Source organism: Lutjanus erythropterus, chromosome 20 (assembly GCF_056507025.1).
Source record: "Lutjanus erythropterus isolate fLutEry1 chromosome 20, fLutEry1.hap2, whole genome shotgun sequence".
NCBI lineage: Eukaryota > Metazoa > Chordata > Actinopteri > Lutjaniformes > Lutjanidae > Lutjanus > Lutjanus erythropterus.
The window spans coordinates 27,951,640-27,964,151 of record NC_139336.1 but is presented as its reverse complement, the minus strand read 5'-3'; the positions used below and the strand labels follow the sequence as shown (position 1 = coordinate 27,964,151).

Below are 12,512 nucleotides of genomic sequence, written 5' to 3'. Positions count from 1 at the left end.
AAACAAGCCCACAGCTCCATTTTGAAATTCTCATGTGTGTAGTGAAATTTGTAAAATTAATAAAAGATTTCCACATCTTGTTTTTTTTATCCCTGTAAGTTCATCCTCTGCTTTTTAGTTTACAGACTATGAGAAGCCACTCTATTTCAAGTATTCAATTCAGCTTTTATATCCAAAATGAATAATTAAAGCTACCCTGTTAATCCTAATGTATCCTAGGATATCAAAGTAAGAGCAATGACCTTCCCAGAACTGTTCAAAAATAACACCAACATAACTGATGATGAAACAAATGGTGCCATTCAAGCGTGTGAGTGTGCAAACTGTGTCATGCATGCGTTTGATTGCGTTTAAATATTGTATCTGTCCAACAGCAGAACAAAACACATGCTGTTTTGAGCAGATCGGTTGTGACAAATAGCTTAACAGATAAGACCATGCAAGAGACAGACAGTTCCCACTGAGTCGTCAGGAATCTACTTTACTCATTTTATCATAACTTCATTTATAAATTATATTAGTAGCAGTGTGAATATGAAGCCAGCATGAGGAAAAAGTTAGTTAAAACCTGAACTGACCTGCAGGACTGCAACGATTAGCAAAGCTATTCTTTTTTTTTAACAAAGTATGTTGCTTATCACTCATTTTAAATAAGGAGAAACATTTAAATTAGACGTTTTTCTTTTCTTTTCTATGCACTAACGTCAGTTTTTCCCCCATTACCGTCTCTGCACTTGTTCTTACCCAGGCTGCTTCTGGCCTGTGTGCTGCAGGGACCTGGTTCCATGAAGCTAGTCTGCTGCTCTGTGAAGGCATCACAAGAAGCAGAACTGGCCAGGCTGAAGCAGGGGTGCAGCACGGGGGGAGCGCTAACCAGGCCGGTAAGCGTAGGGAACCGAGTTAAGACCATGTGCCTAGAGGGAGTGAAGATACAGTATATACAGTAATAACACAGAGCAAGTGGTGCTACGCTGCCAGTTTTTAGTCCTGACATTTGAAATATAAGGGCTCGTTCAACCCTAATTTATTTGGTCCGCCTAAAACAAACCCTGGTGCCTTTGCCAGGTTAGTGTGGTTCATTTGGGCTGGTGTGCAAGGTGTCAACTGAACCTGGGTGTGGACCAAACGCCCAGACTGAGACCGCAAGAAAAGGTGGATTCTGGTCTGCTTTCAAGCCGATTCTGACACGTTTTTTTTTTTTGTAGTTTGCAAGCAACAGAGCCAACCACAAGATTTTATCATAGCAGATATGAGATTTTAGAATCTTTCCAAACCTAAGCTACTAATAAATGAATCTGATGATCTTGAAGTCTGTGCAGGAAACGGTCACATAACTGTTTGCAGGATTTCTCTTTGATTACTGCAAGGCCAGTGAACGACAGGGCCTAGGCATCAGGGAATTTTATTTTCAGGGGATAAATTTCAATAAATTACAACTTTGCTGGGGGAAACGTTACATGTATAGATTTGAGCAAATCATTTCTTAAGATATGCACACGATAGCACAGGTACTTTCCTGTAGGTCAAAAGCCGTTAAAGTTGCTGTGCTTCTAATCTATTCTGTGTACTTTGTCAAGCCATTAAGTTCATTAAAAGGTGTCTGCTAAGCCACAAATCATTACCGTACAGGATGCCTCCTTTTCTTCCTGTCTCTACATTATTCATGTGGTCAGTTTCAGTCTATATAGCTTGATTTAACTTTTGCCAATGCCCTGGACAAGCTGTCAGTTGCATTTCCCTTTGCACCACTGGCTCAAGCTATAGAGTTCCAAAGGGATGATGTTTAATGATGATCCATTCGGACATCCGGCGTTCATCTTCTCTGAGATCTGTTGACATTAATTACTGAATCATCATTTTGCTGTCTAATAACACTAATAATGCTTATAATCAGTTATTTCTTCCTGAGCTCTTTGTGACACCAAAGAACAGAAATATACACATCAGAAGCATTAAAGTGCTGCATAAACTTCTGTCAGTCACCAAATTTTGAGGTCCTGATGATGCAGGATGACTATCCATCCAACCAGCGAGCTACCTGTCAGTCTGTAGAACTTTATGTGGCCACTCTTGGTCACCCAGAAGTAAAATGCGACAATGTAATGATTTTGTTTCCCTTCTTCTGAACCAAATTAACCAAATTACAGGTTTGAAAACACACTAAAAGTATCTGAAGGAATGAACTGAACTTCAACCTGATTTATGCCTGAAAATCACAATAAGCCAAGCATGTGTCCTTATATATCAGTTATTTGGATCTTAACATTAGGCTCAAGCCCAGTATTTGTTGCTGTAGTATCAACACATATTCAGAGAAGGTAGAACAATATGTGTTTTGTACTGTGAGAGTGACTTTGGCAAAGAGCTTGGTACTATTCTTGTCAAAAAATCTCCTCCCTGCAGGGCTTTGATTTTATTTTCTGCGCTGAAGCCATGTGTTTCTTTGCCTCTTGGAAGCAGGAATAACACTGACGCTATCAGCTGGCTGGGTTAAGAGAAGAACAAGCAGGCAGAGCTGCAGCGTAAGTTAAAAGACGGTGCAGGCAGACTCCTCACTCTCTGTTCTCATTTATATCCTAACTCACCCATTCCCTGGACTTCAGAAAAGCTGCTGCTGCCAAAAGACACATGTCTGTAGTATCAGTAACAACATGAGAACTGACCAAAACTCTAGTTACTGTGTCCAGTTAAAACCATTTATTAAGAACCCATTCTGTACTCACTGAAGGAGGCTGATGGGAAAGAAGGGATTGAAGTTTTCAAGGCCATCTGCCTGCAAGTTTGTGGGCAGAGAAGATGCCAAGTCAGTGTTCGAGGATGAGGCAGAGGCTCTGTTTGATTGGCCGAAGATGGCAGTGCCTTCTGATCCTGCGCTGTACAAGGACACAGAGCTGGAGGACTTGGAAATGGGCTGAGATGAGTGGTGGCCAGACTCTGCAAGGACGGGGTACAGAGGAAGGTTAGATCACACGCAATACTTACAACAAAACAAAGCAGTTTTTAAAGTCTGTCAGTCCAACTCCTTGGTCCATGAGGACGGGTCTAAGTCAGGTCTCAAGTCTTTATAATTAAGGGTGAGAATCAGAGTGAGTGACCAAATGAAAGTCCTTGATGAGCTCTTTTCTACTGAAAAAAGAGCATGTGTATTTTAAACCAAGTGTGTACGTGCACTTTCATCTTTTTGGACAATAGTGACCCAGGCGCAGGACATAGAGACTGCAGGTACAGAAAGGCAAAGGGAAAATAATGAAGAACTTGCAAGTATCTCATTTCAAATCAATCTGAAACTTACACGATCTGTATGAAATACGTTGCACTTGCTATATATAATTATAGTGCTATATTTAACATGTTCAATATCTGTTTTTGATCAGTTAGAATTAATGTTATTTTTTAGTATTCATTGAACTAATTATTAGATAGAAATTCTATAGATTTTGTAGCCTACTTTCAATTACTTATTCAGCAAAAGGGTTATTAATGTGACAGAATTAATTATATTCAATGAACTATTGTGATACATTGATAATTTTATATTTACTGTTACTGTTATATTTACTGTGTTTAAGATTGATTTTAATAAACAAAGTTAGTGCAAAGTATGCTCATTTTTCTGTGTTGGCTTTCCTGTAAAGTTGGTCAATTTAACATTTTAACATTTTTCTTTCAAGTTGTGGTAAATGTTTTTTATGTACCAAATAGAGCTGCAGCATCAATCGTGAGAAAATTTATTTGCTAAGTTGATAGTTTATTATTCCAGCTTCTCCGATGTGAAAACTTGATGCTTTTGGTTGTCTTAACATTACTGGTAAACCAAATATCTTGAGGTTTTCTTGTGTTGTTCAGAAAAAACAATACAGCTTAAGTCGTCACTTTAGGCTCTAGGACATTGAGATGGGAATTTTTCACAGTTTTTTTTGTGGACCATTAATGAATGATGAAAAAAATTGATAGCTGCAGCACTAATACCAAGCAAGTCATTTCAATACAAAGGCCAAATAATTACATATTAGTGGTGTGTGGTTAAGCAAGGCCTCCACTTCACTACTGTATCTATTTTTTAAATGTTTGTGGACTTCACAAGGTCAAAGTTTGAGACTTGACGAGTCCAAGTCCTCATCTTTGTGACTTAAGTGTGACAAAGTCCATAAATCCATAAATCTCACTACCTTTGTGTTCTTTGTCCTCTTGCAGTCTGCTGATGGCTCCTTTGTAGATCATGATCTGAGCTCTCTCCAAGTCAGCGAGAGACACGCTCTGTTTGATTGGACAGGGCCTGACCGCCCACTTCACCATGCTCTGCACCACGTACTGCAGAACCGACCTCAGCTCAGCACTCTCGTCCCACTGTTTGCTGCTGGCCTTGGCCTGGTCGGGGTTTGGGCTGGACACCGGAGTCATTGCAGAGTTTGGAGGGTCGTGTTTAGGCACTAGTAGCAAATCCGACAGCTTGTCACAACTAAAAATGACGGTCAGGGATTTCAGAGCTCCGATAAGAAGATATGAGACTCTAATGGCTCTCAGCTCGAGGGCAAAGGTTTCAACTTTGGAGGTTTGGGATGTTTGGGGAGGCTGGGTCGAGTCCTGGTGGTCTTTGGTTGCGGACGGTGATGGGGAGGGGTCTGTCTCAGCCTTCTGCTCCTTAAACTTCCTCTTCTCATCTTCTGTCAGCAACCTGACGGCCGCGGACACGTCTTCATCCTGACAGCTTTGAGTCTCAGACTCTTTCATGTTCTCCTCTGAGTGTTTCCTTTTGGGAGCCAGGTGAGCTGCCAGCCATCCCTGCTCCTCCAGCAGCCCCATCAAATAAATCAGATCTAACAACACCGTCGGTTTGAGGCCTCCAAGCGGGGTGAGGTCGCAGCAGGATATGTCGCAGGGCTCCAGCGAGATGATCGGCGTGTCGCTGGGTGACCAAGAATTCATGGAGCTTAGTTATTGGGAAGGATGGGAAGAACCCACAGATACAGCATGGAGTGACACCAGGACGGATTCAACAGGGATTAATGGATTTAAGAATGAGGAGGAAGAAGCAAGAAGAAAGTAAGATCAGGAGGGTAAATGGTGAAAAGAAAGTAAAATGTTAGACAAATTACAGAGGAGGAAAAAGAAACACTAACAGAAAGGAATTATACAGAGTAATAAACATGCTGAAAGGACCAAGACAAGAAAAATATAAGAATAGTTTAATGGAAGTTAATGAGAATCATCACTCTATCTTAAATAAGTGAGAATATTAAGGTATATATGCAATACCTGACAGAGAGGTCTGCCTCCTCCCACTGCAGCTTGGCCAGGGAGCTTCCTTCTTTCAGGACTCCCAGCAGGATGGCCCTCCGCCCACTGGGCTTGTGCAGGCACAGACCTCCAGCCCGAAGACCGTTGTCCACTCCTCCGATCAGGGCCAGCACCGGCCACACTTCGGTGCAAAGAGCAGCGAGCTTGGCATCCGACAGAGAGCGACGATGAGCCAACACTTCCCCCGTGTCGTCACCGTCTCTGTCGTTCTCCTCCTTCTCAAAGTGTGGGCCTGAAGGACAATGTGGGACAAAGAGACGCAAACAAAAAGTAATAAGTAACAGCCATGAAGGAAGAAAATATGCTTCATAAGAATAATACATTGCATAGCCTTAGAACAAGCAGTTTTTTTGCTGTAATGAGGCCCCAGCTGTTCATTCTGTGCTCCATAGCTGTAGCTGGATTGTGACTGACAGGGAGAGACTCCATTACTAACTTCATCTCAGTTTCACATAATTGAAAGATAATGTGAAACCTAATTTGGTCAAAGAGAAAATTAAACTGCGTACCTCAGGGAGGGTGCTGTATCTATTATGATAGAGAAGCTGGTAAAAAAAAAATGGTTGAAATCTTTGGGGCTAGGTTTGCTCATTTCAATTTATTTTTTATTGTAAAAAATGTTTATTTTATTTATTTTTTTATTATAATATAGGGAGTATTTGACAGGGGAAAGATTTAAGAAGAAGTATTACAGTACAAACACACTTCACTTTATGAAAGCAACTGACACACAGTCACATAGATGACATGACAAGAATCAAGTTTACAAGGTTCAATGTTAGAATTCTTATGTGGATTACTACATTGTACTTTGTAGGTCAGGTATCCGCTCTCTCCTCGGCCGAGTACATCTGCACAACAAGGGTGCAAATTGAGAACAAAGCTTTTTAATACTCCAGTGCCCCTGTGGCCGAGGTGTTAAGACACAGAACATCAGCTGCAAATTCCCTCTTTCAAATCTGGCCGTGCATCTTTGTTGCATCTCGCTCTATCGTCATCTCTCCACTATTGCCATCAAATACAGGCATTAAATTCCCCCAAAAATTGTAGTGAAAAAACTACTTTCTAATGCAGAGGTGCATGACCATGAATGATCGTTGAGTGTAAAATATTGTTGGCAACACAAGCGCAGGTGAGAGCTTATCTGAACACATGGCAGCAACAGCGAACACAATCTTCTGGCTTCAATAAACATTCAGAAAAGCTTAAGTGACACCATTGATCCCTTCCTTCAATATCAGCAACAGACTATTTAATACCTTACTGAAAAATAGATGAAGAGACAAAGTTTCCCTCTTCTAGCAAAGGATTTAGTTACAAAAGAGCAGACTCAGCGTGCCTATACGTGACCACTGTTGAAGCTGTGTCTGACCTAGACTGAAGCTTCCTAAGTCCTCATCTCTCAGCAGGGGGCCAATGAGCTCCAGGTGGGTGTGGATGTACTGGTTGATGTGTGAGGCCCACTGGTCGCACTGGTGGAGCCTGCGGAGGAGCTGCACTGTCGACTCCAGCAGCACCGTGGTCCGAGGGCTGCAGAGAGGCTCTCCGGGGAGTAGATTACTGGGCATGCCTCGCATCTGGAGGTCACGCAACGCAACCTGAGACAAACACAGAGACAATTTTGTCCCACTAGAATATATTTTTGAAATAACATTACTGTATGTGAAATTTCAAGAGAATTGGAAGGTAGAGTCTGCACAGCAGCTCCCATGAACATTAATTAATATACCCCTACTAATAACGTAATGCATGAGGGTCTTCCATGGCAGAAGCACACTAATGCCCTCACAGAATTCAAAGTTGGGGGACACGAGTGTCACTTGTGTTATGGTGCAAGTGCCTATAATATATACGATATATCAAGTACCTTCTCTCCAGGATTACTGCTGTAGAACAACACACAAGGGTACAGTTCAGAAGCCACCACGCCTTCAAACGCCAGCTTTGGCTCCTAGCAGTAAAACACAAACAGATAAAAAACACTGCAGAATAAACACATCAGTCAATGAGAGTCAGAACCTCCGAATACTGACTGTGAACACTTGGTCAGACCTTGTCATTCTTAGCAAATGAGATGGTGTGAGCCTCCATGTCCAGAATGCAGGTGATGGTGTCGCCCTGGGTGAAGGGGAGGAGCGTGCGGACCAGTTCCCCTCCGTGGTACAGGTTGCCACTGTAGGCGCGATACAGCCACATGTCGGTGGTGGTGTGGTGGTTGTGATCTCTGACTGGCCAGCGTGACACACCGATACATGTTCCCTCGTTGCCTCTGTTCTCTTTGGTGATGTAGAACTGAGGCGAGAGGTTATGATGGTATGTATCAGGTTATTACACATAATCTAACAGCATTTCTATAGAGTCATAGTAGTGTCGTAAAAAGAAATAAAGAGAATAAGAAAATAAATGGGGAAATATAAAGAGGAATAAGTGAAAGAATAAATACATGTGGACAGATAACAAAATACAAAAGAATAACTTTCGTTTATTGTCACATTTATTTGTTCAGTTATTTCTGTATATATCTTTAAAATGTGTATTTATTGCATATAAATGACTTGATTCTTTTTATTTGTTTATAATATAATGCCTCTTATTTATTTTTATACCTTTATTTTTGTTTTTTCCCCTATTGCTGCTGTTTTTCCCTGTTGTATTTGCCTGAATAAATGCATGAATCCTACCAGGATATTAAAAAATGGCAATTTACAGAAAAAAAGAGTGCTTTATCTGCAATAAATAAATAGATAAATATATTTTGAAAATATATACAGAAATAGATACAGAAAGGAATTTGAAAAAAGTGAAAATACTTATAATTATTCCTCTATAAAATGCAAGAAAGTTACAATTACCTGCAATTATCAATCTACATAAATAGTAATCCTTACTTTCCAAATGAAACATCCAGACGTGATGGCGGTGGTCGCCAGGCCGTAACCTTTGCCTCCTGAGCCATGAGAGAGGATGTTCCCACTCTCCAAAGAACAGCACATTATCTTGTGTGGGTCAAAGGAAAAATCTCCAATGGGGATACATTCATCATAGCTGCCAGGATTCTGCACATCATGATTTGGAAAAGAGCAAAGTTTAGCATCAAAGTTCATCAACTGATTAAATGAATAACATTGCTGCAATATGTAATAGCAGGGGATAAATATAAAGAAAAATATAAGCATGACATCTTGCTGTCAAATGTAAAATACAGGTGACATTAAGAGCTTTTCTCAACACAATCAGATGCATGATTAAAATTACAAATGCCACTAAAAAAAAAAAAGCTGAAATTGCAAAATCACATGAAAGCTCAGAGAACTACTGATGTTTAACTGTCTGGCAGAGTTCTACTGTAAAAAAAAAAACTCACCGGTGATTAGCATCTCACATTGTCAAATCATCATTATCATATTACACTGTAGGGTCACATTTTATATCCTTGCTCTCTGTAATGTGACACTAATTAAATTTGTTGTTATTTTTCTGTCCTCTCCCACCTCTCATCCCACCCCCATCACAGAGAGCAGGCCCATCTGTTCTATCAAGTAGCCCTGCTGTTTTCACTTTATTACTGCCAGGAGTGAGCTTCCTCCTAAGCACAGCATTTTCTGAGCATCAAATTACTGAATTCATTCATTATTTTCAGTTTTCAAGAAACATCAACATCTTTTCTGATATCGTCATGAAGCTTATGAGTGTTAAAATGACTTGAAATAATTTCTGCTAATCAAGACACCGGGATGAATAAATAAGAACACAAAACTTAAACTGAAGGGTTTGCAAGAACATTTTGTGTAACTTTTACTCTGAAAGGCAGCTCAAAACTTCAAGATTCAATACTGCATATACACTAGGTCAGTGGTTGTCATATTCTTTGTGCCTAAGACACAAAGAGCGAGCCAAAATCTCAAGACACACCTGTTCTTGTATTTATGCAAAATAGCACCTATAGCCAACCTAACTAATGGAGGCAACGAGCCAATCAGAGGCAGAGTTCCTCCACTCTCTTTCCCCCTTTCCTATCCTCACGTCCTATCAATAAAAGGCCAAAAATATATATAAAAATCAAAAATAAGGTACCAATTTTCCCTTTTGTTTTGCAAGTAGCAAAGCATAAGTTGCACATAGTAAGAAATATAGTATAGTAAGAATGTGTACATATGCCTTCAGAATGTATAGTATTATTATCGTAATACTGCTGTATTACCGTCTTGTGTTTTTCAGGCGTCTCCTCGTGGTTCTTCTCAGCTAGTGGTTCCTTCCACATATAAACAGACAAGAGCTGAAAGAGCTGTTTGACAATCTGCAAGAAAACAGACAAAAAGGAAACGCCTTCGTTATCAAATTCATCTCGAGCTACTTCACCTGCATGTGGCATTTACACGTTTTTACCTGTTGAATTTGAACTGGCTCAGAACAAGCAGGTAGCAGCCTTTCTAAGACATGGAAGGCCAAAAGCTTAGTGCGAAGGTTCTGGAAGCATGGAGATCCTGAAAAGAGGACAGTGAGGGTGAACGGGGAATTAAAAAGAACCCGCGTAAACTGGTCTGCACATGTGAGAAATATGAATGCGGTTTAAATTATTATTTTTAATGGTCTTGCCTGAAGAGCACTTGTGTGAAATAATGGCCATGAGTGGATCAATCCATTTGACAAAAGTAGAAATTCTTTTCATCACTCGTAATGACAGAACGCGCCTCAGAAACACCAAGAAATCTGCCAGCTGAGATTCAACCACTTTGCTGTTTTCTACTCCTAAAACAAGAAAAAGAAACCTATACTTAAAAACAGACAGACCACAATCACATTTGTCCTTACAAAGAACATATTTATAGAAGTAGAAGAAAATATTTCAGTGAGATAGTTTAATATAGCAGGAGAAGTTTTAATATGCAACACCAATGAGATTTGCGCTCTTGCTGCTGGAGTCCTGATCTGTTCTCTCAGCTGTTCCTCTCTCTGCTGTCTGCTGCTGGTGGAACGTATACAGGATATTTTGGAGCTGCTCACACATCACTTCCATCAGAGCATGGGACACTTCCATGGGCAGCAAATCCTCACAGGAGCTGAGGGCACAGGACAATTTGCTACACTAACGCAAACACTAGAGTGTATTTTCAATTTTAATCAATCAAACAGAAGAAGTAATGCACATTCTCTTGTAGATTATTACAGTCTGCTTTTTTCTCACCTTGCAGCGACAGTCAATATCTGAAGCAGACGAGCGCAAGCTAGTTTAACAGCCCCGCTCAGCAGCATGGCTCCAGATGCAGAGGCTGCAAACCAGCCCTGGTTCATCAGTGCGCAGCTGTTGTTGGTCAGCATGGACAGGATTTCCAGGATGCCACATTTGATGACCAGCACCAGGTCCACCGGTTGGTAGCAAAAATTCAGTGCAAACATTGTAGCAAGGAGAAGGTGCTGGCAGGAACCTTGGCAAGAAAAAACACAAAACCTCAACTGCATGCAAACTAAAACTGACGCAAAAAATAACCCACAGGAAGCAGAATAAGACACGTGAAATAATCATGAACAAACCTGGATGCTCTCTTTCCAACAGCACCCTCTGTTTGAGGACGCGCACCACCTGCTGGTAGAAGGTGTGGGCTGCAGACTGTAGCTCTCTTTGTGTATCCATAGAAGCTGAATGTGTACCAGACTGCATTAAGAGATGAGATATCAGAGAGTAATTTATACATGTTAATGCAGAAGAAACATATCAAATCAATACAATAATTGGCATTTCTCCTCTCTCCGTCTGACTTGGATCAAACATTCATCCATTAATTCTCTCCATCTATAATGATCATAAACATCTGCACAAACATTGTGACAGCATGATTACTGGATGTACCATGTAATGCTGCATCTCGTAATTAGCTCCGGAGTGAGAGCCAATGATTTGTGTTCCCAGAGCAAAGCATCCGGAGAGGAACTGAAGCTGCACAGACTGCAACAATGCAGGAAACTGAGGGGAGACGGTGAACCCGCTGCTCTTTTCCTCCATCTTAGACAGGAAGGATGACATCTGACACAAAGCCTCCAGACGCAACTGATAACAACAAAGGGAATAGTTAGACGTTAGTTAAGCCCTTAAAATATATTCACAGAACAGGTGGATGTGTTCCAAATAATTTTTAGCACTGCATTTTGCAAATTTTTGTACCAATTCTTAAAATTATTTCTACCAACACTTGGGCTGATTATTTCGCTACAACGGTGTATTTGAGCCACTGTAAGTTATAAACACATGAAGCTGGGGAGAGGGAAAATATAAAAAAAAACTCTTAAACTCTTAAAGTGGTAAATTTACAAGAAAAATAAACTCACAAATTTACAGAAAAAAAATATGAGATGATAAAAAAAATTGCAAGAAAATGAAATTTGAGAAAAAAATCTCATAAATATCTGAGAAAAAAATAAAGAATATTCTCTGAGATTATTAAGTCACAAATTTATGAGAAAAAACTCAGATTTATGTGAAAAAACTTGAATATTCTCTGAGATTCTAAAGTTATTAATTGTGTTTTTTGCCAAGGAACCACATTTATTCACTTTACAAGGTTGGATCAAGATCACGCCACAGATGATGCTGCTCACAACGTGACGTAAAACTTTCTCTGATCATGAAGCCTGATGTTACTCAACAATTCTGTGGTTTATCAATGAATGACATAAATACATAAATCTACAACTTTAATCTCGGAAATTCTGAGTAATTCTGCTATCACATTAATGACACAAAAAACAAACAAAGCACAAACTAATAAATTAACACATAGCTGCAGGTGTTTCGGTGCTCTAATTCCTCAGCAGTAATTATTAAGTGTTTGCTTGTACTGTTGTGTTTAAGAGAAAAATCTTAGTTTTACCTCTGCCCTTTGTTGCTGCTGCAGAATAGCAAATGTGATGGCCTTCGGATCTGCCTGACTACAACTACCGCCCGGCAGTGTTGGTGAGGAGGACGACAAGTGGATCAGGCTTCCACAGACAAAGTGGAACACCTGGTTAAGAATAGGCAAAGGGTTGTTGCCATAGTGGGACATAGAGGTGGACGGGCTGATACACTGCCGCAGGCGATCCCAGGCGTCTTTCATGATGCCCAGAGAACACAGAGGTAAACCTGGAGGAGACAGTCAAGAACAGTTAAAGATAGGATTGTCTCTGTCTTTTCTGATACACTTTTCAACATCTTTTACAGTGTCAATCATTCAGTGTTT

At 40.4% G+C, this 12,512-nt stretch overlaps 1 protein-coding gene across 1 annotated transcript in view; it reads right to left on the bottom strand.

Moving 5' to 3' along the window:
- Positions 1 to 12,512, bottom strand: part of LOC146308652 (putative E3 ubiquitin-protein ligase HERC1) — a 58,368-nt gene that overhangs the window by 23,811 nt on the left and 22,045 nt on the right. The window contains exons 27-43 of the mRNA XM_084746591.1: positions 12,165 to 12,415; positions 11,147 to 11,344; positions 10,831 to 10,951; positions 10,484 to 10,724; positions 10,192 to 10,358; positions 9,895 to 10,047; positions 9,685 to 9,782; positions 9,500 to 9,595; positions 8,187 to 8,354; positions 7,351 to 7,590; positions 7,166 to 7,249; positions 6,671 to 6,896; positions 5,257 to 5,530; positions 4,170 to 4,906; positions 2,724 to 2,934; positions 735 to 914; positions 579 to 604 (exon numbers count right to left, since the gene is read on the bottom strand). Coding sequence (XP_084602717.1) covers positions 579 to 604; positions 735 to 914; positions 2,724 to 2,934; positions 4,170 to 4,906; positions 5,257 to 5,530; positions 6,671 to 6,896; positions 7,166 to 7,249; positions 7,351 to 7,590; positions 8,187 to 8,354; positions 9,500 to 9,595; positions 9,685 to 9,782; positions 9,895 to 10,047; positions 10,192 to 10,358; positions 10,484 to 10,724; positions 10,831 to 10,951; positions 11,147 to 11,344; positions 12,165 to 12,415 — 3,471 coding nt within the window. The remainder of the gene's footprint in view (positions 1 to 578; positions 605 to 734; positions 915 to 2,723; positions 2,935 to 4,169; positions 4,907 to 5,256; positions 5,531 to 6,670; positions 6,897 to 7,165; positions 7,250 to 7,350; positions 7,591 to 8,186; positions 8,355 to 9,499; positions 9,596 to 9,684; positions 9,783 to 9,894; positions 10,048 to 10,191; positions 10,359 to 10,483; positions 10,725 to 10,830; positions 10,952 to 11,146; positions 11,345 to 12,164; positions 12,416 to 12,512) is intronic.